Source organism: Anomalospiza imberbis, chromosome 22 (genome assembly GCF_031753505.1).
Source record: "Anomalospiza imberbis isolate Cuckoo-Finch-1a 21T00152 chromosome 22, ASM3175350v1, whole genome shotgun sequence".
NCBI lineage: Eukaryota > Metazoa > Chordata > Aves > Passeriformes > Viduidae > Anomalospiza > Anomalospiza imberbis.
The window spans coordinates 2,264,567-2,291,714 of NC_089702.1; the positions used below are offsets into that span (position 1 = coordinate 2,264,567).

Sequence of the window (27,148 nt, forward strand, 5' to 3'; positions counted from 1 at the left end):
GCAGGGAGCTTCCTCGGCTGTGCAACAACCCAGGGCAGGGAGGGGATGTGTCAGGGCAAGGCTGAGCTTGGGGAAGGCACCCTGATCTCAGCCCAGTGGTCACCAGAAGTTGCATCCCCATGTGTGTACAATGGTCTGGTGGTTTGGACTGCATTCATTCTTGCAGTGTCCTTGACTAACTATTTTGGACAATTTTGACCCCTTTCTGCATTGTGCAGTCTCTAAGGAAAGAAAATGATCCACTCTGCTTGCCTGGGATCTTGTCCTGGCACACTCCAGCCCTGCTGCTTTTGGCCCCACATGTCCTCAGCAGAGCCCAGGGCTGGTTGTGTGTTCCTGCCTTGTGTGCTCATGGAGCAGCCCCGTTTGCATGGACACACGGGAAGCACGGATTTGTCTGTGGCTCCACCCTGCTGAGCACGGCCCTGGCTCTATCCGTGTGTGTCCCTCATCGGGAGGGAATTTGCTGCCTCTGCCAGGGACAGCGAGCACTGCTCTGGCCCTGAACAGCACGGAGCAGCAGCTTCCCAGGCTCACAAACAGCCTGAGTGCAGCCGAGTGGGGCCGGCAGCTGCCCGCTGCAGATGGGCGCAGGCTGGATCTGCTTCCCAGGCGGTGTGGCTGCTGCGTGCGATGGGACACAGCTGTCTCTTGTGCCTGGCCGTGCCAAACGTCCTTGTGTCGCTGATTGTGCTGGTGCCGGGAGAGGCGGGGGCTGAGTTCGGCCGGGGCGGAGCTGGCGTTGGCGGAGAGGAGGCGGCAGGGCCGCAGCAGAGCCGGGGCTGAGGGGCACAGCGAGGCTCGGCCGGCGGAGCGGCGGCATGCGGCGGTGTCGGGGCGCGGGGCCGGCGGCGCTGGCCGCGCTGCTGCTCGGTGCGCGGGGGTGCCGAAGGGGAACCGCGGTCCGGGGATGGGGTGATCCCGCAGGTCCCGGCAGGCTGCCGTCCTGCCTGGCTTCCTCACAGACCTTTTCGCGAGAGCTGTTCTCCCGTTCATCCCTCTCTCTTCTCCAACCTAAACCTCTATTCTATGCCAAAACCTGCACAAGCATTCCTTCTTTATAACTCATGAAGTCAGTCCTTAGTCCTTGTTACTTTTCTTCTTCTCTTTTTGTGCTTTCTCCCACAGCCTCCCGTTCTCCAGTGACTCTCCTAATCGCTCTATCATTCTCGCATTAATCTCTCCACAAAGGATTCTTGGACACTTCCATTGCTGCATATCTTGACGTCCTCTGGGTGCTGTTTTCCTCCTCATCTCTCTGTGTTCCTGACTGCTTTTGCGGGCTTTGGTCTGGGGATTGGCAGGCAGAGCTGGATAGAAAGTAGGAGTTGAGATTTGTTCCTTTTCTCTCCCTGGCAGTGGCTGCAGTCAGAGCCCAAGTGCAGCAGGAGCCATTCCTGGAGACCACCGAGGGCACCAGCATCACCATCAAATGCTCACACCCCAATGTCCGGACTGGCGATTTCATCCACTTCTACCGTCAGCTGCCGGGCCAAAGGCCTGAACTCCTGGCGGCCACTGCTAAAGCACCCAAGGAGGTGCGAGCCCCTGAAGGGCGCCTGTCCGTGTCGGCAGACCGGCGTTCGAGCGCGCTGTGGCTCGGGCGGCCCCGGCGCGGGGACGCGGCCGTGTATTACTGCGCGCTGGGGGCCACGGGCAGAGGAGCCGGGGCTGCGGCCGGGCACGAACCGCCGCGGGCGGGGCCGGCCGGGGCCAGCAGGGGGCGCTGCCGCTCCGGCCGCCGGGCCCCGCGCGGCTCCGCAGCTCCTTCCTCTGCCCCGAGCCCGCACGCACCGGCACCGCACAGCCCCGCACGGCCCCGCACACGCCTCACAGCCCGCCCGCAGCCTGCGCTCACACGCTCGCCACACACACACCGGCCTCCCCTCGCTCCCGAGCCCGCCGCCGCCTCACACCAAACTGCTGCCGCCTGCGCCTCTGGCCCTCCGGCCACTCCTGCTGCTGCTCTCAGCCGCTTTGCAAAGCAAAGAGATGCTCCTTGAGAGCACCTGGGCTGGGAACTGACCAAGCAGCAGCACTGACAGGCACACAGGAGCTGGTTCACGGAGTGCTGTCACCTCATCAGGGGAGAGGAGTTTGCAGTGAGGCTTTCCGAGGAGACAAAGGAATCTCCATCTCTGTCCCTGCAGCAATGTCTCTGTTCCATACTGCCAGGTGAATAACAAGCAGCATTCCCCCCTGGATGTGTAAATCAGGTGTGCTTTCAATCCCACCTGAGCCTGGATTTCACTTCTCTACATCTTTCATTCCCATCCTCACTTTTCCCCAAACACTCATGGATGAGCATTCAGCACCTTCCTGAAACAGTAGAACATCTGGGAAGAAAACAATAAATCGGTAGGAGTAGAGGAGCATTTCAAATCATCGAAGCACACGTTCGCACCCAGCTTCCCCCTTAAACTAATTGGTCCCTTCCCTTCACGTTAGTAACCTGTCAAGCATCCAGAAGAACAAATGCCAGCATCTGGCAATGCTGGAAGGGTTAGAGGGAGACACTTGAAAGACTGAGCTCCACATGACGTTTCTCTCCAGACCCTTGTTCGAGAGACCCCATTTCCTTTGGGGACAGGAGCCTTTCACCATCTTCAGGAGCTCCTTGGGCTGAGCAAGTTCAGCAGAGGCCACAGTCAGGGCATGTGAAAGGTGAGAGTGTCTGGTTCTCTAAGGCTCACATCACGTCCATTTTCCTTTCCAAAGAGAAGAACAAAGAAAAAGGAAAAGAGATTAACAAAGCACACAATGACACCAATCTGGCAGTAGGTGATAAAGGAGAGAAGGAGGGAGCCCAGAGCTCTCCAGCTTCTAATTGATGGGCCATTAGGAAACTGCTGTGAAGTGGCTCAGGCTGAGCTTTGTCAGTGGGAAGATGGGACAAGAGGAACAGGAGGATAAAGGAGATTTCAGGGGGCCTTATGGGATTAGGGGACAACCACCATGGCATGCTTGTGAGGCTCTGCATTCTCCAGCCTTGGAGTTCTTAAAAAACCTTCTAGATCTGGAGATTAGCAGTGATCTCACAGAGCTGAGGACACCTCGGGATGGTGAGAAGCCCCAGTGGGGAAGAAGCCCCTGAGCTCCCAAGTGCCCAGGCCTGGCTGTGCAGCAGAGCTGGCCATTCCAGCTGCGGAGGTGAGGACTCCACTGCGAGCTGAGCGGGAACAGCCCCTTGCCGTGAGCGAGGCCCCAGAGGCACGGAATTCTGCCAGTGCCAATGGCTGAGGGAGCCTCGGGGGCTGCTGCTGGACGAGCGAGAAGCGCACAAGGAGCATCTCAGGCACTGCAAGGACAGCTCATTGCTCTGCCTGCTCCCGCCGCTGCTTCCTTTGCTCCGCCGAGAGTCGTTCCCGGCAGCTCTGTTCTCTCGGGGCTGCCACGTGGTTTCGGACTCTTCCTCACTCAGCAAACACGCAGCTGCTCTCGGCATGCACCTCGCATACCTCATCCTCACTGTCTTCCTGGCCCAGCTCCTGGGTAAGTCCTGGCTCTTCCCCAAGGCACCCTTTCTCTTCTCTTCTTCTTCTTACCCCCGGGAAAACCTCAACAGCCTTATCAGGACCTTGTAGGGAAATATCAGTGGTTAGAAGGGAAAGGCTGAGAAAAATCGGCTCCTCTTTGTGGTTTTGCAAGTGCTTGCTCAAGAAGCTCTTTGATTTGCAAAGGAAAAGGGAAGAGAGAGAAATCTCAGACACCTTCTCTGTATTTTCTCTCAACTTCAACGCATCTTCCTCTACCTCTCTTGTCTGATCCTTTTGCAATCACCTCAGGAGATCTCAGCTATCTCTTCAGTCAGATTATGCTCCTGTTTAATGTTATTATTAGATCCCGTTAAACCTGCCACGAGAACCACAAAGTTCTCCTTTCACTGACATTAACAGGGCATCCCATTCTGCCTCCAGGCTGACACAGCTCTGCCACGGCTTCCAGTGTTCTCTGCGCTGCCAACACAACCAGGGCTCCCTCTTTCCAAGCGCAGCGTTGTGCGTACTCGGGGATCCAGGAGCCCTCAGAATGATGGGGAAGCAGGATGAACCGTTCTGCTGTACCTCGGTGGGCTCCTCTAGCAGCTGGACGTGTGCTGATCCAGCTCACAAAGTTCAGGCGTGCCAGGGTGTTCCCGGCTCCTCTGTGCAGGAGGAGTAAGAGCAGAGACACGGCCCAGCTCTCCTTTGGGGGATGCAGAGGAAAGATCTCTGAACTCCTGCCCAAAATATTTCAAGACTCAGCTACCAGGCAGGGAGCTTTCTCAAACGGGGGTTTGTATCCATATCATTTAGCTTCCAATAGCAATTCCCGGTGGAACTGCTGAAATTGACTTTCTTCCAGGCACCACGGGGCAGGACAAGGTCACCCAGGAAGATGGAGCAGTCACAGTGAAGCACGGACACCCCTTCCACACCACCTGCAAATACCAAACAAATGCTTTTACTTCCTTGCTCTGGTACCAGCTGCAGAGAGGCCGAGCCCCACAGCTGGTCTCCTATCAAGCCGGGAGTGGCCCCAAGCACAGCGGCCGTATCAGCACGCACCTGAACACCACGGGCAAATACAGTGTCCTGCAGCTGGAGGAAGTGGAGCTCTCTGACAGTGCCTTGTACCTCTGTGCTCTGCAAGACACCCTGCTGCAGGGAGCTTCCTCGGCTGTGCAACAACCCAGGGCAGGGAGGGGATGTGTCAGGGCAAGGCTGAGCTTGGGGAAGGCACCCTGATCTCAGCCCAGTGGTCACCAGAAGTTGCATCCCCATGTGTGTACAATGGTCTGGTGGTTTGGACTGCATCCATTCTTGCAGTGTCCTTGACTAACTATTTTGGACAATTTTGACTCCTTTCTGCATTGTGCAGTCTCTTAGGAAAGAAAATTATCCGCTCTGCTTGCCTGGGATCTTGTCCTGGCACACTCCAGCCCTGCTGCTTTTGGCCCCACATGTCCTCAGCAGAGCCCAGGGCTGGTTGTGTGTTCCTGCCTTGTGTGCTCATGGAGCAGCCCCGTTTGCATGGACACACGGGAAGCACGGATTTGTCTGTGGCTCCACCCTGCTGAGCACGGCCCTGGCTCTGTCCGTGTGTGTCCCTCATCGGGAGGGAATTTGCTGCCTCTGCCAGGGACAGCGAGCACTGCTCTGGCCCTGAACAGCACGGAGCAGCAGCTTCCCAGGCTCACAAACAGCCTGAGTGCAGCCGAGTGGGGCCGGCAGCTGCTCGCTGCAGATGGGCGCAGGCTGGATCTGCTTCCCAAGCGGTGTGGCTGCTGCGTGCGATGGGACACAGCTGTCTCTTGTGCCTGGCCGTGCCAAACGTCCTTGTGTCGCTGACTGTGCTGGTGCCGGGAGAGGCGGGGGCTGAGTTCGGCCGGGGCGGAGCTGGCGTTGGCGGAGAGGAGGCGGCAGGGCCGCAGCAGAGCCGGGGCTGAGGGGCACAGCGAGGCTCGGCCGGCGGAGCGGCGGCATGCGGCGGTGTCGGGGCGCGGGGCCGGCGGCGCTGGCCGCGCTGCTGCTCGGTGCGCGGGGGTGCCGAAGGGGAACCGCGGTCCGGGGATGGGGTGATCCCGCAGGTCCCGGCAGGCTGCCGTCCTGCCTGGCTTCCTCACAGACCTCTTCGCGAGAGCTGTTCTCCCGTTCATCCCTCTCTCTTCTCCAACCTAAACCTCTATTCTATGCCAAAACCTGCACAAGCATTCCTTCTTTATAACTCATGAAGTCAGTCCTTAGTCCTTGTTACTTTTCTTCTTCTCTTTTTGTGCTTTCTCCCACAGCCTCCCGTTCTCCAGTGACTCTCCTAATCGCTCTATCATTCTCGCATTAATCTCTCCACAAAGGATTTCTGGACACTTCCATTGCTGCATATCTTGACGTCCTCTGGGAACTGTTTTCCTCCTCATCTCTCTGTGTTCCTGACTGCTTTTGGGGGCTTTGGTCTGGGGATTGGCAGGCAGAGCTGGATAGAAAGTAGGAGTTGAGATTTGTTCCTTTTCTCTCCCTGGCAGTGGCTGCAGTCAGAGCCCAAGTAGAGCAAGAGCCATTCCTGGAGACCACCGAGGGCACCAGCATCACCATCAAATGCTCACACCCCAATGTCCGGACTGGCGATTTTATCTACTTCTTGCGTCACCGGCCAGGCCAAAGGCCTGAATTCCTGGCGGCCACTGCTAAAGGCTCCAAGGAGGTGCGAGCCCCTGAAGGGCGCCTGTCGGTGTCGGCAGACCGGCGTTCGAGCGCGCTGTGGCTCGGGCGGCCCCGGCGCGGGGACGCGGCCGTGTATTACTGCGCGCTGGGGGCCACGGGCAGAGGAGCCGGGGCTGCGGCCGGGCACGAACCGCCGCGGGCGGGGCCGGCCGGGGCCAGCAGGGGGCGCTGCCGCTCCGGCCGCCGGGGCCGCCTCGCCCCGCTCGGCCCGGGATCCCGGGGCGCTGCCGGCACCGGCAATGGGACCGGCACCGACACCTGCACTGACACCGGCACCGGCAATGGGACCGGCACCGACACCTGCACTGACACCGGCACCGGCAATGGGACCGGCACCGACACCTGCACTGACACCGGCACCGGCACTGACTCCACCATCGACACCGGCACCGAGCCACCGACCAGCTTGGAGTCACCGACCTTCCTCTGCCCCTCTTCTCAGCACTGGTTTAATCAGCTTTTGCCCCAGCTGCCTGATCTCCCCAGCACGAATCCCCTCCATTCCCAAAGACTTGTGAGCATCTAAGTGCCTTAGCAAATCTTTACTATTCTCCGTCTGGATTACAGGAGATCCATGCCGGTTACCTTCCCTGTCTCCCAGATCAGGAGGCCAGTTGTCCTGATGATCATCAATCCTACTCTTGAAGACTGAGGCAAAGAAGCTGTTAAGCACCTCAGCCATACCCTCGGCTTTGCTGAATGTATTCCCCACGGTGTCCAATGAAGAATGGTGATTATCCTCGGTCCTCGTTAATGTATTTGTAAAAGCACTCTTTATTATCCCATTCAGAATTGGCCAGATTAAGTTCTAACTGAGCTTTGTCCTCTCTACTTTTCTTTCTGCATGACCTAATGACATCCTCCAACTCTTCCCGAGCTGCCTGCCCTTTTTCCAAATGTCAGACACCCTCTTTTTATTCCCCGAATTCCTGGGAATGCTCCCTTCTCAGCCAGGCAGCTCTTCTCCTCCACCTCCTCATCTTTTATCACATAGGGCCAGGCTGCTCCTGTGCCTTCCAGATTTTTTTTCTTAAAGTATATCCAGTCTTCTGGGAACCCTTTCTTTTAAAGGACTGCTTCCCAAGGGACGTTACAAATCATTGTCCAACAGGCCACTGGCCCTGAACAGGACAAATTCTGCCCCCTGGAAGTCCAGGGTAGCGGTTTTGTGGATTTCCCTTCCTTTACATACCATTGAAAACTCTGCCATTTCATAGCTGCTGTGCCCAAAACGGCCTCCAGCCACCACATCTCCCACCAGCACTGCTCTGGTTGTACACAGCAGGTCTTCTGGGGCCCCACCCTTGGTAGGCTCCCTTTATCTTCGACAGCTTGGAGAGCATCTGCAGGGGGGGAATGATTGCAGAGAGACCAGGCCTGAATGCAGCAGGGAGATTTAATGAGTCACAAAGACACAAGGAAACTCACTGCAAGTGCACAACAGCAGTGCTGGCAGCCCGGGGCCATCTGAGAGTCCCTCCTCCCTGGCAGTGGAGAGGTTCCCACACGGTGCCAGTCTACCTGCCCCAGACAGGGAGACGAGACTGATGGTCCCCACCAGGCTGCACTTGGTGGCACCTTACTGCCAAGGGGAGACAAAGCAAACAAAGAAAAGGGAAAGGCAAAGCCTTCCAGCTGTCCTGCTACCAACACTGAAAAATGTCCATCCTTTGCCCTGCACCATGTTCTGAGTAATCTGAGCTGTCTCCATGGGGCTTCCATAGCACCTTCTTCAGGGGAGGGACCTTCTGCCACTGTAGCACCTGGAAATGCCAGACGGGTCACAGCCCCCAGAGCTGATGGGCACTCGGTCACAGCTGAGGATGCTGCCAGCAGCAGCCGAGGTGGAGGATCCCACCACGGTGTTCTGTGGGAAGGAGCTGAGGATGGGGCCAGGCAGGGTCACCACCACGAGGGAGGGCTCAATGACGAGGGTGGAGTCCTGGCACTGCCTGACACAGGGCTCATTGCAGCTGTTGGCCAGCGAGGTGGGGCCACAGGGCTGGCATGGCCAGCACGGGGTGTAGCAGGACATGTCTCAAAGTCAAAAGTGCACCTGGGACAGGAAGAAGACGAGAAATAGATCACAAGGGTGAATGAGAGCAACCAAGGCCACTCCTGAGTTGGGAGCTGGAGCCTTGGCAAGGAGCTTTCTTTCTTGCCCTGCAAATAGCAGCCTGGCCCAGGGAGTCTCCCTCCTAATTTCTTAAGCAAGAGCCCCTGCAGCCACATTTCAGTTTTTCTCTGTTACACAATGTCCCCCAAATATCTCTGCCATGAGAGTGGACTGAGCACGGAAGAAAACAACCTCCACAGAGATATTTGTCTACTGGATCATTTTGTAAGAGAAAGGGAAGGAGCTTCAGACTCCCCTGGTTTCCAGACTCAGAAGGAGCCTGGGTGCAGTTGAACAAAGATGTAGCAGCCTGTAGGAGATTTGTCCAGGGAAGAGGCACTGAAATGCACTCCCTGCTTCCTGAGCCCTCCTTTTCCAGCTGCTCTAAACATCGCGCTGTTCTACGGCCGATTGCCAGCCCCAACAAGGTTGGTTTCACCCATGTTTGAATTTTTAGATTGATTCTCTTTGAAATATTGGGAGTGCCTCAGCATGGCTGGGAGTGCTCACACACATGCAAGCACACGGAAACATGGACATACAGACACACAGGCAGGTCTCTCCAGGCCAGGGCAGAACTGCTCTCCCCTGTGCTGCATCAGTTCGGTTTCGTGCACATGGAGAAAGGCTGAGGCTTCATGCCCAGCTCCTGTATCCATGTCAGTGGGTTTCTTTGCAGTGCCCTGAAGGACAATTCGGGAGTCCCCAACATGACAGCAAAGGGGAGATGTGAGTGAACAGATGATGGGAGCAAAGGAAACCCAGGGCCGCCTGTCAATCCTCAGCTCCATGATACCAATCCGATCCCCTGCTCCCCTCTTCCGACCCCACCGCTTCCGACGCGCAGAGAGCCGAGCACCGCCCCACTCCCACCGCGCTCGCCTCCCCTCCGTTGCCTGCCAGGAGTGGGCGAGAGCCCGAGCAGCGCCGGCGCAGGGCTGTGCCCCGGGGCGGAGCTGGCGTTGGCGGAGAGGAGGCGGCAGGGCCGCAGCAGAGCCGGGGCTGAGGGGCACAGCGAGGCTCGGCCGGCGGAGCGGCGGCATGCGGCGGTGTCGGGGCGCGGGGCTGGCGGCGCTGGCCGTGCTGCTGCTCGGTGAGCTGCGTTGGCAGCTAGGGGCATCCGGGTCAGCGGGATATGTGAGACCGGCCTCAGCTCAAGATTAATTTTTTACCCTCCTGTTCCTTTTCAGTTCTTTTTTACCCTCTGTCCCCTCCTCTGCCCTCACATTTTTCTCCCTTCATGATGTCATTGCTACAAAGTTTGCCTTTTTAACTCCATGTCTTCATCCATCAATCCATCCATCCATCCATCCATCCATCCATCCATCCATCCCTCTCAGCGAGTCTGTTTTTGACATTTCCTTCTGATTTATCTTCAGACGTGCCTCATAGATTCTCAGAGAAATAGTGTCTCTCGACTCAATTCTCCCAAACATATCTAATTTCACTCTGATCATTCGTCCTCTCCCATCTCCCCCTTGCATGGCATTTTCTGTAAAAGAAAACTGATTGTTCTTTTCTCCGTGGCAGAGGCTGTGGCCAGAGCCCAGGTACAGCAGGAGCCGTCACTGGAGACCACCGAGGGAATCGGCATCAACATCAGCTGTTCACATCCCAAAATCCAGACCAACGAGTGGATCCAGTGGTACCGTCATCTTCCGGGTCGAGCACCCGAACTCCTCGCCCTCACTGCTAGAGGCACCAAGGAGGTGCCGGCCATTGCAGGAGAGCTGTGGGTGTCGGCAGACCGGCGTTCGAGCGCGCTGTGGCTCGGGCGGCCCCGGCGCGGGGACGCGGCCGTGTATTACTGCGCGCTGGGGGCCACGGGCAGAGGAGCCGGGGCTGCGGCCGGGCACGAACCGCCGCGGGCGGGGCCGGCCGGGGCCGGCAGGGGCCGCTCCGCTCCCGGCTGACGCCGCTCGGCGGGGCAGGGACCGAGCCGCGCGCGGCACCCGCGGGACTCCGGCCGGGAGCAGCACGGGCCCAGCACACGGCCTGGCCTCCTGCGAGAAATCCCTTCGAGCACAAGGATGCTGCCCTGCGACGCGCACAAAACAATTCTGCTCGAGAAGAACATTTCAGCAGCGGTCTAGGCAATCCGGGATGGTATTCCTATATTGGCAGCCAGAGAAAGGCTCAGGAGATGTTGGCTCGTTGCTCCGTGGGGAAGGGGACCTGCTGACAAATGACAGGGAAAAGGCTGACACACTCAGTGCCTACTTTCCCTCAGTTGAACTGCTGTCACTTCTCCTCAGTTCCATCACATCCTTGAGCCTCCCTGAGGCCTTTCTGGGAATAAAGCAGCACCCTGAGTAGGAGAAGTAATTAAAGAACTCCTACTGCACACCCACGAGTTCACGATAGCACAAATACACTCTGGAGCTTGCACACACCCAAAGAGTAACTCATAGCTCTGCACGTATGAAGAGCTGTGTGCACACACATTTTCAGAGCAGACCCCGGCACAGACACTTCTCCTCCTGACATGTCCCCACAGATGTGCAAACACCCACGCTCCCTCCTATTCCTGCTCCTGCACCCAAGTCTTTGCACGCACATCTACGTGAACATTCCCATCCAGAGATGTACACACATAAAGCACATCCCAGCACGGATCCATGCCCACACATTTACATATACACCCTCCCTTCTTCCCTCCTCAGCTCACCCTGATGATCACCGGTTTTTGCCTCCCCGTGTGTCGGCATTGGGCTGCTGGTTCCGACCCTGCCCTGTTAAAATTGCCTTCAGGAAAGTATTCGTGCCTCGCTGGACATCTTACCCTCTGTTCAGCCTGTCAGTACACGAACTGTGTCACGGGCTTGCCTGACTCCTTGTCCTTCCCCACAAGGCTCCCGCCCTGCTGCAGTTGTTCCCGGGTGTCCTCAGCAGCGTCCATGGCTGATTGTGTCCTTGCCTGTGTTCCTGGTTTGTGTGCGCTTGTGTTCAGGCAGGGTCCACAGGAATCCATGGGGAAACACAAATTCGTGCATTAATCCACCCCGATGTGCAGGAACCTAGGAACCTGTGAGTGTGTGTGTGTGTGTGTGTGTGTGTGTGTATCCTACTGTGTTACTCAACAAGTGAAATGCGTTGATGGCACTGGAGACGCTCTGCACTGCTCTGCCCGAGCATCACAGAGAAGAGTTTTCCCAGCCTCAGAAGGATCCCGGCTGCAGATGAACAACGATGTAGCAGCGTGCAGGAGGTTTGTGCAGGGAAGAGGCACTGAAATGCACTCCCTGCTTTCTGTGCCCTCATTTTCCAGCTGCTCTAAACACACACAGACACACAGACACACAGGCAGGTCTCTCACGGCCAGGGAACAGCTGCTCTCCCCTGTGCTGCATCAGTTCGGTTTCGTGCACATGGAGAAAGGCTGAGGCTTCATGCCCAGCTCCTGTATCCATGTCAGTGGGTTTCTTTGCAGTGCCCTGAAGGACAATTCGGGAGTCCCCAACATGACAGCAAAGGGGAGATGTGAGTGAACAGATGATGGGAGCAAAGGAAACCCAGGGCCGCCTGTCAATCCTCAGCTCCATGATACCAATCCGATCCCCTGCTCCCCTCTTCCGACCCCACCGCTTCCGACGCGCAGAGAGCCGAGCACCGCCCCACTCCCACCGCGCTCGCCTCCCCTCCGTTGCCTGCCAGGAGTGGGCGAGAGCCCGAGCAGCGCCGGCGCAGGGCTGTGCCCCGGGGCGGAGCTGGCGTTGGCGGAGAGGAGGCGGCAGGGCCGCAGCAGAGCCGGGGCTGAGGGGCACAGCGAGGCTCGGCCGGCGGAGCGGCGGCATGCGGCGGTGTCGGGGCGCGGGGCTGGCGGCGCTGGCCGTGCTGCTGCTCGGTGAGCTGCGTTGGCAGCTAGGGGCATCCGGGTCAGCGGGATATGTGAGACCGGCCTCAGCTCAAGATTAATTTTTTACCCTCCTGTTCCTTTTCAGTTCTTTTTTACCCTCTGTCCCCTCCTCTGCCCTCACATTTTTCTCCCTTCATGATGTCATTGCTACAAAGTTTGCCTTTTTAACTCCATGTCTTCATCCATCCATCCATCCATCCATCCATCCATCCATCCATCCCTCTCAGCGAGTCTGTTTTTGACATTTCCTTCTGATTTATCTTCAGACGTGCCTCATAGATTCTCAGAGAAATAGTGTCTCTCGACTCAATTCTCCCAAACATATCTAATTTCACTCTGATCATTCGTCCTCTCCCATCTCCCCCTTGCATGGCATTTTCTGTAAAAGAAAACTGATTGTTCTTTTCTCCGTGGCAGAGGCTGTGGCCAGAGCCCAGGTACAGCAGGAGCCGTCACTGGAGACCACCGAGGGAATCGGCATCAACATCAGCTGTTCACATCCCAAAATCCAGACCAACGAGTGGATCCAGTGGTACCGTCATCTTCCGGGTCGAGCACCCGAACTCCTCGCCCTCACTGCTAGAGGCACCAAGGAGGTGCCGGCCATTGCAGGAGAGCTGCGGGTGTCGGCAGACCGGCGTTCGAGCGCGCTGTGGCTCGGGCGGCCCCGGCGCGGGGACGCGGCCGTGTATTACTGCGCGCTGGGGGCCACGGGCAGAGGAGCCGGGGCTGCGGCCGGGCACGAACCGCCGCGTGCGGGGCCGGCCGGGGCCGGCAGGGGCCGCTCCGCTCCCGGCTGACGCCGCTCGGCGGGGCAGGGACCGAGCCGCGCGCGGCACCCGCGGGACTCCGGCCGGGAGCAGCACGGGCCCAGCACACGGCCTGGCCTCCTGCGAGAAATCCCTTCGAGCACAAGGATGCTGCCCTGCGACGCGCACAAAACAATTCTGCTCGAGAAGAACATTTCAGCAGCGGTCTAGGCAATCCGGGATGGTATTCCTATATTGGCAGCCAGAGAAAGGCTCAGGAGATGTTGGCTCGTTGCTCCGTGGGGAAGGGGACCTGCTGACAAATGACAGGGAAAAGGCTGACACACTCAGTGCCTACTTTCCCTCAGTTGAACTGCTGTCACTTCTCCTCAGTTCCATCACATCCTTGAGCCTCCCTGAGGCCTTTCTGGGAATAAAGCAGCACCCTGAGTAGGAGAAGTAATTAAAGAACTCCTACTGCACACCCACGAGTTCACGATAGCACAAATACACTCTGGAGCTTGCACACACCCAAAGAGTAACTCATAGCTCTGCACGTATGAAGAGCTGTGTGCACACACATTTTCAGAGCAGACCCCGGCACAGACACTTCTCCTCCTGACATGTCCCCACAGATGTGCAAACACCCACGCTCCCTCCTATTCCTGCTCCTGCACCCAAGTCTTTGCACGCACATCTACGTGAACATTCCCATCCAGAGATGTACACACATAAAGCACATCCCAGCACGGATCCATGCCCACACATTTACATATTCACCCTCCCTTCTTCCCTCCTCAGCTCACCCTGATGATCACCGGTTTTTGCCTCCCCGTGTGTCGGCATTGGGCTGCTGGTTCCGACCCTGCCCTGTTAAAATTGCCTTCAGGAAAGTATTCGTGCCTCGCTGGACATCTTACCCTCTGTTCAGCCTGTCAGTACACGAACTGTGTCACGGGCTTGCCTGACTCCTTGTCCTTCCCCACAAGGCTCCCGCCCTGCTGCAGTTGTTCCCGGGTGTCCTCAGCAGCGTCCATGGATGATTGTGTCCTTGCCTGTGTTCCTGGTTTGTGTGCGCTTGTGTTCAGGCAGGGTCCACAGGAATCCATGGGGAAACACAAATTCGTGCATTAATCCACCCCGATGTGCAGGAACCTAGGAACCTGTGAGTGTGTGTGTGTGTGTGTGTGTGTGTATCCTACTGTGTTACTCAACAAGTGAAATGCGTTGATGGCACTGGAGACGCTCTGCACTGCTCTGCCCCGAGCATCACAGAGAAGAGTTTTCCCAGCCTCAGAAGGATCCCGGCTGCAGATGAACAACGATGTAGCAGCGTGCAGGAGGTTTGTGCAGGGAAGAGGCACTGAAATGCACTCCCTGCTTTCTGTGCCCTCATTTTCCAGCTGCTCTAAACACACACAGACACACAGACACACAGGCAGGTCTCTCACGGCCAGGGAACAGCTGCTCTCCCCTGTGCTGCATCAGTTCGGTTTCGTGCACATGGAGAAAGGCTGAGGCTTCATGCCCAGCTCCTGTATCCATGTCAGTGGGTTTCTTTGCAGTGCCCTGAAGGACAATTCGGGAGTCCCCAACATGACAGCAAAGGGGAGATGTGAGTGAACAGATGATGGGAGCAAAGGAAACCCAGGGCCTGTCAATCCTCAGCTCCATGATACCAATCCGATCCCCTGCTCCCCTCTTCCGACCCCGCCGCTTCCGACGCGCAGAGAGCCGAGCACCGCCCCACTCCCACCGCGCTCGCCTCCCCTCCGTTGCCTGCCAGGAGTGGGCGAGAGCCCGAGCAGCGCCGGCGCAGGGCTGTGCCCCGGGGCGGAGCTGGCGTTGGCGGAGAGGAGGCGGCAGGGCCGCAGCAGAGCCGGGGCTGAGGGCTGAGGGGCACAGCGAGGCTCGGCCGGCGGAGCGGCGGCATGCGGCGGTGTCGGGGCGCGGGGCTGGCGGCGCTGGCCGCGCTGCTGCTCGGTGAGCTGCGTTGGCAGCTGGGGGCATCCGGGTCAGCGGGATATGTGAGACCGGCCTCAGCTCAAGATTAATTTTTTACCCTCCTGTTCCTTTTCAGTTCTTTTTTACCCTCTGTCCCCTCCTCTGCCCTCACATTTTTCTCCCTTCATGATGTCATTGCCACAACGTTTGCCTTTTTAACTCCATGTCTCCATCCATCCATCCATCCATCCATCCATCCATCCATCCCTCTCAGCGAGTCTGTTTTTGGCATTTCCTTCTGATTTATCTTCAGACGTGCCTCATAGATTCTCAGAGAAATAGTGTCTCTCGACTCAATTCTCCCAAACATATCTAATTTCGCTCTGATCAGTCGTCCTCTCCCATCTCCCCCTTGCATGGCATTTTCTGTAAAAGAAAACTGATTGTTCTTTTCTCCGTGGCAGAGGCTGTGGCCAGAGCCCAGGTACAGCAGGAGCCGTCACTGGAGACTACGGAGGGAATCGGCATCAACATCAGCTGTTCACATTCTAAAATCCAGACCAACGAGTGGATCCACTGGTACCGTCATCTCCCGGGTCGAGCACCCGAATTCCTCGCCTTCACTGCTAGAGGTTCCAAGGATGTGCCGGCCATTGCAGGCCAGCTGTGGGTGTCGGCAGACCGGCGTTCGAGCGCGCTGTGGCTCGGGCGGCCCCGGCGCGGGGACGCGGCCGTGTATTACTGCGCGCTGGGGGCCACGGGCAGAGGAGCCGGGGCTGCGGCCGGGCACGAACCGCCGCGGGCGGGGCCGGCCGGGGCCAGCAGGGGGCGCTGCCGCTCCGGCCGCCGGGCCCCGCGCGGCTCCGCAGCTCCTTCCTCTGCCCCGAGCCCGCACGCACCGGCACCGCACAGCCCCGCACGGCCCCGCACACGCCTCACAGCCCGCCCGCAGCCTGCGCTCACACGCTCGCCACACACACACCGGCCTCCCCGCGCTCCCGAGCCCGCCGCCGCCTCACACCAAACTGCTGCCGCCTGCGCCTCTGGCCCTCCGGCCACTCCTGCTGCTGCTCTCAGCCGCTTTGCAAAGCAAAGAGCTGCTCCTTGAGAGCACCTGGGCTGGGAACTGACCAAGCAGCAGCACTGACAGGCACACAGGAGCTGGTTCATGCAGTGCTGTCACCAAACCAGGTCATGGCATGAGAGCGGTTTTCTGTGAGGCTTTCTGAAGTGACAAAAAAATCTCCATCTCTGTCCCTGCGGAAATGTCTCTGTTCCATACTGCCAGGTGAATAACAAGCAGCATTCTCACCTGCATGTGTAGGGCAGATGTGCTTTCCATCCCACCTGAGCCCGGAAATCACATCTATACATTTCTTGTTCTCATGCCCTCGTTTCCCCAACCAACTCTGGATGTGCATTCAGCATGTTCCTTAAATACTAGAATATCCCAGAGGGAAAACAATAAATCGGCTGGAGCAGAGGAGCATATCAAATCTCCTGAGGACTCTGTCACAGCCATCGTCCACCCAAAACAGATTTGTCCCTTTCCCTTCACGTTAGTAACGTCTCAGGTATCCTGAAAAGCAGATGCCAGGATCTAGCAATGCTGCAAGTGTTGGAGGGAGACATGTGAAACACTGAGCTCCATATGAGGTTTCTCGCCTGAGACTTGCTCTAGAGACCCCAATTCCTTTTGGGGGCAGGAGTCTTTCAACATCCTCAGGAGCTCCTTGGGCTGAGCAAGTTCAGCAGAGGCCACAGTCAGGGCATGTGAAAGGTGAGAGTGTCTGGTTCTCTAAGGATCACATCACGTCCATTTTCCTTTCCAAAGAGAAGAACAAAGAAAAAGGAAAAGCGATTAACAAAGCACACAATGACACCAATCTGGCAGTAGGTGATAAAGGAGAGAAGGAGGGAGCTCAGAGCTCTCCAGCTTCTAATTGATGGGCCATTAGGAAAGTGCTGTCAAGTGGCTCAGGCTGAGCTTTGTCAGTGACAAGAAATGGAAAGAGAAACGTGAGGATAATGGAGGTTTGAGGAGGGCTAATGAGATTAGGGAACAACCACCATGGCATGCTTGTGAATCTCTGCATTCTCCAGCCTTGGAGTTCTCCAAAAACCTTCTAGATCTGGAGATTAGCAGTGATCTCACAGAGCTGAGGACACCTCGGGAGGGTGAGAAACCCCAGTGGGGAAGATGCCCCTGAGCTCCCAAGTGCCCAGGCCTGGCTGTGCAGCAGAGCTGGCCATTCCAGCTGCGGAGGTGAGGACTCCACTGCGAGCTGAGCGGGAACAGCCCCTTGCCGTGAGCGAGGCCCCAGAGGCACGGAATGCTCCCAGTGCCAGTGGCTGAGGGAGCCTCGGGGGCTGCTGCTGGACGAGCGAGAAACGCACAAGGAGCATCTCAGGCACTGCAAGGACAGCTCATTGCTCTGCCTGCTCCCGCCGCTGCTTCCTTTGCTCCGCCGAGAGTCGTTCCCGGCAGCTCTGTTCTCTCGGGGCTGCCACGTGGTTTCGGACTCTTCCTCACGCAGCAATCACGCAGCTGCTCTCGGCATGCACCTCGCATATCTCATCCTCGCCGTCTTCCTGGCCCAGCTCCTGGGTAAGTCCTGGCTCTTCCCCAAGGCACCCTTCTTTTTCTCTTCTTTTTTCTTCTTACCCCCAGGAAAACCTCAATTGATTTATCAGGACCTTGTAGGGAAATACCAGTGGTTCGAAAGGAAAGGCTGAGAAAAATCAGTTCCCCTTTGTGGTTTTGCAAGTGCTTGCTCAAGGAGTTCTTTGATTTGTGCGGGAAAAGTTAAGGGAGAGAAGAGAAATCTCAGACCCCTTCTCTGTCTTTTCTCTCACCTTCAAGCCATCTCCCTCTACCTCTCTTATCTGATCCTTCTGCAGTCACCTCAGGAGATCTCAGCTATCTCGACAGTCACATCATGCTCCTGTTTTAATGTAAATTCCCAGATCTTGTCAAACCTGCCCCAGGCACCTTAAAGTTCTCCTGTCACTGACATTAACAGGGCATCCCATCCTGCCTCCAGGCTGACACAGCTCTGCCACGGCTTCCAGAGTTCTCTGCGCTGCCAACAAACCAGGGCTCCCTCTTCCCAAGCTCAGCGTTGTGTGTACCCAGGACTGAGGAACCTCCGAGGTGACAGGCATGCAGAAGCAGAATGAATCCTTTTGCTGTATCTCGATGCGTTCCTCAGCCTGTTTGAGTACCTAAAAGTTAGGCTGTTCCCAGGTCTTCTGAGCAGCAGAAGTAGGAGCAGGAACACAGAGCAGTTCTTCTAAGGGTCCTCTCGTGCTGAGAGCTCTGAAATCCTGCCCAAAATCACTCTCACCTGTCCTTCTGCACATCTGCTTTTGCAGATTGGTTTTGCACCCAATTCGTTTTTCCTATCTGGTGCCCTTCCCTGTGGAGCTGCCCACCATCACTTTCTTCCAGGCACCACGGGGCAGGACAAGGTCACCCAGGAAGATGGAGCAGTCACGGTGAAGCAGGGACACCCCTTCCACACCACCTGCAAATACCAGAGCAGTGATTTTAGGGGATTGCTCTGGTACCAGCTGCAGAGAGGCCGAGCCCCACAGCTGGTCTCCTATCAAGCCGGGAGTGGCCCCAAGCACAGCGGCCGTATCAGCACGCACCTCAACACCACGGGCAAATACAGTGTCCTGCAGCTGGAGGAAGTGGAGCTCTCTGACAGTGCCTTGTACCTCTGTGCTCTGCAAGACACCCTGCTGCAGGGAGCTTCCTCGGCTGTGCAACAACCCAGGGCAGGGACGGGGATGTGTCAGGGCAAGGCTGAGCTTGGGGAAGGCACCCTGATCTCAGCCCAGTGGTCACCAGAAGTTGCATCCCCATGTGTGTACAATGGTCTGGTGGTTTGGACTGCATTCATTCTTGCAGTGTCCTTGACTATTTTGGACAATTTTGACCCCTTTCTGCATTGTGCAGTCTCTAAGGAAAGAAAATGATCCGCTCTGCTTGCCTGGGATCTTGTCCTGGCACACTCCAGCCCTGCTGCTTTTGGCCCCACATGTCCTCAGCAGAGCCCAGGGCTGGTTGTGTGTTCCTGCCTTGTGTGCTCATGGAGCAGCCCCGTTTGCATGGACACACGGGAAGCACGGATTTGTCTGTGGCTCCACCCTGCTGAGCACGGCCCTGGCTCTGTCCGTGTGTGTCCCTCATCGGGAGGGAATTTGCTGCCTCTGGCAGGGACAGCGAGCACTGCTCTGGCCCTGAACAGCACGGAGCAGCAGCTTCCCAGGCTCACAAACAGCCTGAGTGCAGCCGAGTGGGGCCGGCAGCTGCCCGCTGCAGATGGGCGCAGGCTGGATCTGCTTCCCAAGCGGTGTGGCTGCTGCGTGCGATGGGACACAGCTGTCTCTTGTGCCTGGCCGTGCCAAACGTCCTTGTGTCGCTGACTGTGCTGGTGCCGGGAGAGGCGGGGGCTGAGTTCGGCCGGGGCGGAGCTGGCGTTGGCGGAGAGGAGGCGGCAGGGCCGCAGCAGAGCCGGGGCTGAGGGGCACAGCGAGGCTCGGCCGGCGGAGCGGCGGCATGCGGCGGTGTCGGGGCGCGGGGCCGGCGGCGCTGGCCGCGCTGCTGCTCGGTGCGCGGGGGTGCCGAAGGGGAACCGCGGTCCGGGGATGGGGTGATCCCGCAGGTCCCGGCAGGCTGCCGTCCTGCCTGGCTTCCTCACAGACCTTTTCGCGAGAGCTGTTCTCCCGTTCATCCCTCTCTCTTCTCCAACCTAAACCTCTATTCTATGCCAAAACCTGCACAAGCATTCCTTATTTATAACTCATGAAGTCAGTCCTTAGTCCTTGTTACTTTTCTTCTTCTCTTTTTGTGCTTTCTCCCACAGCCTCCCGTTCTCCAGTGACTCTCCTAATCGCTCCTTCATTCTCGCATTAATCTCTCCACAAAGGATTCCTGGACACTTCCATTGCTGCATATCTTGACGTCCTCTGGGAACTGTTTTCCTCCACATCTCTCTGTGTTCCTGACTGCTTTTGGGGGCTTTGGTCTGGGGATTGGCAGGCAGAGCTGGATAGAAAGTAGGAGTTGAGATTTGTTCCTTTTCTCTCCCTGGCAGTGGCTGCAGTCAGAGCCCAAGTGCAGCAGGAGCCATTCCTGGAGACCACCGAGGGCACCGGCATCACCATCAAATGCTCACACCCCAATATCCGGACTGGCGATTTTATCTACTTCTTGCGTCACCGGCCAGGCCAAATGCCCGAACTCCTGGCGGTCACTGCTAAAGGCTCCAAGGAGGTGCGAGCCCCTGAAGGGCGCCTGTCGGTGTCGGCAGACCGGCGTTCGAGCGCGCTGTGGCTCGGGCGGCCCCGGCGCGGGGACGCGGCCGTGTATTACTGCGCGCTGGGGGCCACGGGCAGAGGAGCCGGGGCTGCGGCCGGGCACGAACCGCCGCGGGCGGGGCCGGCCGGGGCCAGCAGGGGGCGCTGCCGCTCCGGCCGCCGGGCCCCGCGCGGCTCCGCAGCTCCTTCCTCTGCCCCGAGCCCGCACGCACCGGCACCGCACAGCCCCGCACGGCCCCGCACACGCCTCACAGCCCGCCCGCAGCCTGCGCTCACACGCTCGCCACACACACACCGGCCTCCCCGCGCTCCCGAGCCCGCCGCCGCCTCACACCAAACTGCTGCCGCCTGCGCCTCTGGCCCTCCGGCCACTCCTGCTGCTGCTCTCAGCCGCTTTGCAAAGCAAAGAGCTGCTCCTTGAGAGCACCTGGGCTGGGAACTGACCAAGCAGCAGCACTGACAGGCACACAGGAGCTCGTTCATGCAGTGCTGTCACCAAACCAGGTCATGGCATGGGAGCGGTTTTCTGTGAGGCTTTCTGAAGTGACAAAAAAATCTCCATCTCTGTCCCTGCGGAAATGTCTCTGTTCCATACTGCTAGGTGAATAACAAGCAGCATTCTCACCTGCGTGTGTAGGGCAGATGTGCTTTCCATCCCACCTGAGCCCGGAAATCACATCTATACATTTCTTGTTCTCATCCCCTCGTTTCCCCAACCAACTCTCCATGTGCATTCAGCATGTTCCTTAAATAGTAGAACATCCCAGAGGGAAAACAATTATTCGGCTGGAGCAGAGGAGCATTTCAAATCTCCTGAGGACTCTGTCACAGCCATCGTCCACCCAAAACAGATTTGTCCCTTTTCCTTCATGTTAGTAACATCTCAGGTATCCTGAAAAGCAGATGCCAGGATCGAGCAATGCTGCAAGTGTTGGAGGGAGAAATGTGAAACACTGAGATCCACATGAGGTTTCTCTCCAGACCCTTGTTCGAGAGACCCCAATTCCTTTTGGGGACAGGAGTCTTTCAACATCCTCAGGAGCTCCTTGGGCTGAGCAAGTTCAGCAGAGGTCACAGTCAGGGCATGTGAAAGGTGAGAGTGTCTGGTTCTCTAAGGATCACATCACGTCCATTTTCATTTCCAAAGAGAAGAACAAAGAAAAAGGAAAAGAGATTAACAAAGCACACAATGACACCAATCTGGCAGTAGGTGATAAAGGAGAGAAGGAGGGAGCTCAGAGCTCTCCAGCTTCTAATTGATGGGCCATTAGGAAAGTGCTGTCAAGTGGCTCAGGCTGAGCTTTGTCAGTGGGAAGATGGGACAAGAGGAACAGGAGGATAAAGGAGATTTCAGGGGGCCTTATGGGATTAGGGAACACAAACCAGGCAATGCTTGTGAATCTCTGCATTCTCCAGCCTTGGAGTTCTCCAAAAACCTTCTAGATCTGGAGATTAGCAGTGATCTCACAGAGCTGAGGACACCTCGGGAGGGTGAGAAACCCCAGTGGGGAAGAAGGCCCTGAGCTCCCAAGTGCCCAGGCCTGGCTGTGCAGCAGAGCTGGCCATTCCAGCTGCGGAGGTGAGGACTCCACTGCGAGCTGAGCGGGAACAGCCCCTTGCCGTGAGCGAGGCCCCAGAGGCACGGAATGCTCCCAGTGCCAGTGGCTGAGGGAGCCTCGGGGGCTGCTGCTGGACGAGCGAGAAACGCAAAAGGAGCATCTCAGGCACTGCAAGGACAGCTCATTGCTCTGCCTGCTCCCGCCGCTGCTTCCTTTGCTCCGCCGAGAGTCGTTCCCGGCAGCTCTGTTCTCTCGGGGCTGCCACGTGGTTTCGGACTCTTCCTCACTCAGCAAACACGCAGCTGCTCTCGGCATGCACCTCGCATATCTCATCCTCACTGTCTTCCTGGCCCAGCTCCTGGGTAAGTCCTGGCTCTTCCCCAAGGCACCCTTCTTTTTCTCTTCTTTTTTTCTTCTTACCCCCAGGAAAACCTCAATTGATTCATAAGGAACTTGTAGGGAAATACCAGTGGTTAGAAGGGAAAGGCTGAGAAAAATCGGTTCCCCTTTGTGGTTTTGCAAATGTTTGCTCAAGAAGTTCTTTGATTTGTGAGGAAAAAGGAAAGGGAGAGAAGAGAAATCTCAGACCCCTTCTCTGTCTTTTCTCTCACCTTCAAGCCATCTCCCTCTACCTCTCTTATCTGATCCTTCTGCAGTCACCTCAGGAGATCTCAGCTATCTCGACAGTCACATCATGCTCCTGTTTTAATGTAAATTCCCAGATCTTGTCAAACCTGCCCCAGGCACCTAAAAGTTCTCCTGTCACTGACATTGACAGGGCATCCCATCCTGCCTCCAGGCTGACACAGCTCTGCCACGGCTTCCAGAGTTCTCTGCGCTGCCAACAAACCAGGGCTCCCTCTTCCCAAGCTCAGCGTTGTGTGTACCCAGGGACTGAGGAACCTCCGAGGTGACAGGCATGCAGAAGCAGAATGAATCCTTTTGCTGTATCTCGATGCGTTCCTAAGCCTGTTTGAGTGCCTAAAAGTTAGGCTGTTCCCAGGTCTTCTGAGCAGCAGAAGTAGGAGCAGGAACACAAAGCAGTTCTTCTAAGGGTCCTCTCGTGCTGAGAGCTCTGAAATCCTGCCCAAAATCACTCTCACCTGTCCTTCTGCACATCTGCTTTTGCAGATTGGTTTTGCACCCAATTCGTTTTTCCTATCTGGTGCCCTTCCCTGAGGAGCTGCTCACCATCATTTTCTTCCAGGCACCACGGGGCAGGACAAGGTCACCCAGGAAGATGGACCAGTCACGGTGAAGCAGGGACACCCCTTCCACACCACCTGCAAATACCAGAGCAGTAGTTTTGGGGGATTACTCTGGTACCAGCTGCAGAGAGGCCGAGCCCCACAGCTGGTCTCCTATCAAGCCGGGAGTGGCCCCAAGCACAGCGGCCGTATCAGCACGCACCTCAACACCACGGGCAAATACAGTGTCCTGCAGCTGGAGGAAGTGGAGCTCTCTGACAGTGCCTTGTACCTCTGTGCTCTGCAAGACACCCTGCTGCAGGGAGCTTCCTCGGCTGTGCAACAACCCAGGGCAGGGAGGGGATGCGTCAGGGCAGCGCTGAGCTTGGGGAAGGGACCCTGATCTCAGCCCAGTGGTCACCAGAAGTTGCATCCCCATGTGTGTACAATGGTCTGGTGGTTTGGACTGCATTCATTCTTGCAGTGTCCTTGACTATTTTGGACAATTTTGACGCCTTTCTGCATTGTGCAGTCTCTAAGGAAAGAAAATGATCCACTCTGCTTGCCTGGGATCTTGTCCTGGCACACTCCAGCCCTGCTGCTTTTGGCCCCACATGTCCTCAGCAGAGCCCAGGGCTGGTTGTGTGTTCCTGCCTTGTGTGCTCTTGGAGCAGCCCCGTTTGCATGGACACACGGGAAGCACGGATTTGTCTGTGGCTCCACCCTGCTGAGCACGGCCCTGGCTCTGTCCGTGTGTGTCCCTCATCGGGAGGGAATTTGCTGCCTCTGGCAGGGACAGCGAGCACTGCTCTGGCCCTGAACAGCACGGAGCAGCAGCTTCCCAGGCTCACAAACAGCCTGAGTGCAGCCGAGTGGGGCCGGCAGCTGCCCGCTGCAGATGGGCACAGGCTGGATCTGCTTCCCAGGCGGTGTGGCTGCTCCGTGCGATGGGACACAGCTGTCTCTTGTGCCTGGCCGTGCCAAACGTCCTTGTGTCGCTGATTGTGCTGGTGCCGGGAGAGGCGGGGGCTGAGTTCGGCCGGGGCGGAGCTGGCGTTGGCGGAGAGGAGGCGGCAGGGCCGCAGCAGAGCCGGGGCTGAGGGGCACAGCGAGGCTCGGCCGGCGGAGCGGCGGCATGCGGCGGTGTCGGGGCGCGGGGCCGGCGGCGCTGGCCGCGCTGCTGCTCGGTGCGCGGGGGTGCTAAAGGGGAACCGTGGTCCGGGGATGGGGTGATCCCGCAGGTCCCGGCAGGCTGCCGTCCTGCCTGGCTTCTTCACAGACCTCTTCGCGAGAGCTGTTCTCCCGTTCATCCCTCCCTCTTCTCCAACCTAAACCTCTATTCTATGCCAAAACCTGCACAAGCATTCCTTATTTATAATGAATTCATTTATCGTTAAGTCAGTCCTTAGTCCTTGTTACTTTTCTTCTTCTCTTTTTGTGCTTTCTCCCACAGCCTCCCGTTCTCCAGTGACTCTCCTAATCGCTCTATCATTCTCGCATTAATCTCTCCACAAAGGATTCCTGGACACTTCCATTGCTGCATATCTTGACATCTTATGGGTACTGTTTTCCTCCTCATCTCTCTGTGTTCCTGACTGCTTTTGGGGGTTTGGTCTGGGGATTGGCAGGCAGAGCTGGATAGAAAGTAGGAGTTGAGATTTGTTCCTTTCCTCTCCCTGGCAGTGGCTGCAGTCAGAGCCCAAGTGCAGCAGGAGCCATTCCTGGAGACCACCGAGGGCACCAGCATCACCATCAAATGCTCACTCCCCAATATCCGCACTGCCGATTTCATCCACTTCTACCGTCAGCTGCCGGGCCAAAGGCCTGAATTCCTGGCGGCCACTGCTAAAGCACCCAAGGAGGTGCGAGCCCCTGAAGGGCGCCTGTCGGTGTCGGCAGACCGGCGTTCGAGCGCGCTGTGGCTCGGGCGGCCCCGGCGCGGGGACGCGGCCGTGTATTACTGCGCGCTGGGGGCCACGGGCAGAGGAGCCGGGGCTGCGGCCGGGCACGAACCGCCGCGGGCGGGGCCGGCCGGGGCCAGCAGGGGGCGCTGCCGCTCCGGCCGCCGGGCCCCGCGCGGCTCCGCAGCTCCTTCCTCTGCCCCGAGCCCGCACGCACCGGCACCGCACAGCCCCGCACGGCCCCGCACACGCCTCACAGCCCGCCCGCAGCCTGCGCTCACACGCTCGCCACACACACACCGGCCTCCCCTCGCTCCCGAGCCCGCCGCCGCCTCACACCAAACTGCTGCCGCCTGCGCCTCTGGCCCTCCGGCCACTCCTGCTGCTGCTCTCAGCCGCTTTGCAAAGCAAAGAGCTGCTCCTTGAGCTGCTCCAGCTCACCTGGGCTGGGAACTGACCAAGCAGCTGCACTGACAGGCACACAGGAGCTGGTTCATGGAGTGCTGTCACCAAACCAGGTCATGACCTGAATGGTGTTTGCAGTGAGACTTTCCGAGGAGGAAAAGGAATCTCCATCTCTGTCCCTGCAGAAATGTCTCTGTTCCATACTGCCAGGTGAATAACAAGCAGCATTCCCCCCTGGATGTGTAAATCAGGTGTGCTTTCAATCCCACCTGAGCCTGGATTTCACTTCTCTACATCTTTCATTCCCATCCTCACTTTTCCCCAAACACTCATGGATGAGCATTCAGCACCTTCCTCAAACAGTAGAACATCTGGGAAGAAAACAATAAATTGGCTGGAGTAGAGGAGCATTTCAAATCATCGAAGCACACGTTCGCACCCAGCTTCCCCATTAAAATAATTGGTCCCTTCCCTTCACGTTAGTAACCTGTCAAGCATCCAGAAGAACAAATGCCAGCATCTGGCAATGCTGGAAGGGTTAGAGGGAGACTCTTAAAAGACTGAGCTCCACATGAGGTTTCTCTCCAGACCCTTGTTCGAGAGACCCCATTTCCTTTGGGGACAGGAGCCTTTCAGCATCCTCAGGAGCTCCTTGGGCTGAGCAAGTTCAGCAGAGGCCACAGTCAGGGCATGTGAAAGGTGAGAGTGTCTGGTTCTCTAAGGATCACATCAAGTCATTTTTCATTTCCAAAGAGAAGAACAAAGAAAAAGGAAAAGCGATTAACAAAGCACACAATGACACCAATCTGGCAGTAGGTGATAAAGGAGAGAAGGAGGGAGCTCAGAGCTCTCCAGCTTCTAATTGATGGGCCATTAGGAAAGTGCTGTCAAGTGGCTCAGGCTGAGCTTTGTCAGTGGGAAGATGGGACAAGAGGAACAGGAGGATAAAGGAGATTTCAGGGGGCCTTATGGGATTAGGGAACACAAACCAGGCAATGCTTGTGAATCTCTGCATTCTCCAGCCTTGGAGTTCTCCAAAAACCTTCTAGATCTGGAGATTAGCAGTGACCACACAGAGCTGAGGACACCTCGGGAGGGTGAGAAACCTCAGTGGGGAAGAAGCCCCTGAGCTCCCAAGTGCCCAGGCCTGGCTGTGCAGCAGAGCTGGCCATTCCAGCTGCGGAGGTGAGGACTCCACTGCGAGCTGAGCGGGAACAGCCCCTTGCCGTGAGCGAGGCCCCAGAGGCACGGAATGCTCCCAGTGCCAATGGCTGAGGGAGCCTCGGGGGCTGCTGCTGGACGAGCGAGAAGCGCACAAGGAGCATCTCAGGCACTGCAAGGACAGCTCATTGCTCTGCCTGCTCCCGCCGCTGCTTCCTTTGCTCCGCCGAGAGTCGTTCCCGGCAGCTCTGTTCTCTCGGGGCTGCCACGTGGTTTCGGACTCTTCCTCACTCAGCAAACACGCAGCTGCTCTCGGCATGCACCTCGCATACCTCATCCTCACTGTCTTCGTGCCCCAGCTCCTGGGTAAGTCCTGGCTCTTCCCCAAGGCACCCTTCTTTTTCTCTTCTTTTTTTTTTTTTTTTTTTTTTTTTTTTTTTTTTTTTTTTTTCTTTTCTTTTTTTTTTCTTACCCCCGGGAAAACCTCAATAGTTTTATCAAAACTTGTAGGGAAATATCAGTGATTAGAGTGGAAAGGCTGAGAAAAATCAGTTCCACTTTGTGGTTTTGCAAGTGTATGCTCAAGAAGTTCTTTGATTTGTAAGGGAAAGGGGAAGGGAGAGAAGAGAAATCTCGGACTATTTGTCTGTCTTTTCTCTCACCTTCAATCCATCTCCCTCTGCCTCTCTCTCCTCTGATGCTCCTGCAGTCACCTCAGGAGATCTCAGCTGTCTCTGCAATC

General features: G+C 57.2%; 2 protein-coding genes and 4 gene segments (V, D, J or C); 5 read left to right on the top strand and 1 right to left on the bottom strand.

Annotated features, from left to right (window-relative positions):
• Positions 1-7,932: 7,932 nt before the first annotated feature.
• On the bottom strand, positions 7,933-8,235 carry LOC137487067 (feather keratin Cos1-1/Cos1-3/Cos2-1-like). The gene has a single exon (XM_068212712.1). The coding sequence runs from the start codon at positions 8,233-8,235 to the stop codon at positions 7,933-7,935; it is 303 nt and encodes a 100-aa protein (XP_068068813.1).
• Positions 8,236-9,357: 1,122 nt separating this feature from the next.
• LOC137487070 (T cell receptor alpha variable 4-like) lies at positions 9,358-10,229 on the top strand. The segment is given in 2 exon segments: positions 9,358-9,409; positions 9,847-10,229. Coding segments are annotated over 2 exon segments (435 nt in total).
• A 1,879-nt stretch (positions 10,230-12,108) lies between these two features.
• On the top strand, positions 12,109-12,972 carry LOC137487071 (T cell receptor alpha variable 4-like). The segment is given in 2 exon segments: positions 12,109-12,160; positions 12,590-12,972. Coding segments are annotated over 2 exon segments (435 nt in total).
• Positions 12,973-17,424: 4,452 nt separating this feature from the next.
• Positions 17,425-18,836, top strand: LOC137487072 (T cell receptor alpha variable 1-2-like). The segment is given in 3 exon segments: positions 17,425-17,473; positions 18,317-18,584; positions 18,830-18,836. Coding segments are annotated over 3 exon segments (324 nt in total).
• A 596-nt stretch (positions 18,837-19,432) lies between these two features.
• On the top strand, positions 19,433-20,614 carry LOC137487073 (uncharacterized). Its single transcript, XM_068212719.1, has 2 exons — positions 19,433-19,484; positions 19,971-20,614. Exons 1-2 carry the CDS (start codon positions 19,433-19,435, stop codon positions 20,612-20,614), a joined length of 696 nt encoding a protein of 231 aa, XP_068068820.1.
• Positions 20,615-22,065: 1,451 nt separating this feature from the next.
• LOC137487074 (T cell receptor alpha variable 1-2-like) lies at positions 22,066-23,478 on the top strand. The segment is given in 3 exon segments: positions 22,066-22,114; positions 22,960-23,227; positions 23,472-23,478. Coding segments are annotated over 3 exon segments (324 nt in total).
• The last annotated feature ends 3,670 nt before the right edge of the window (positions 23,479-27,148 follow it).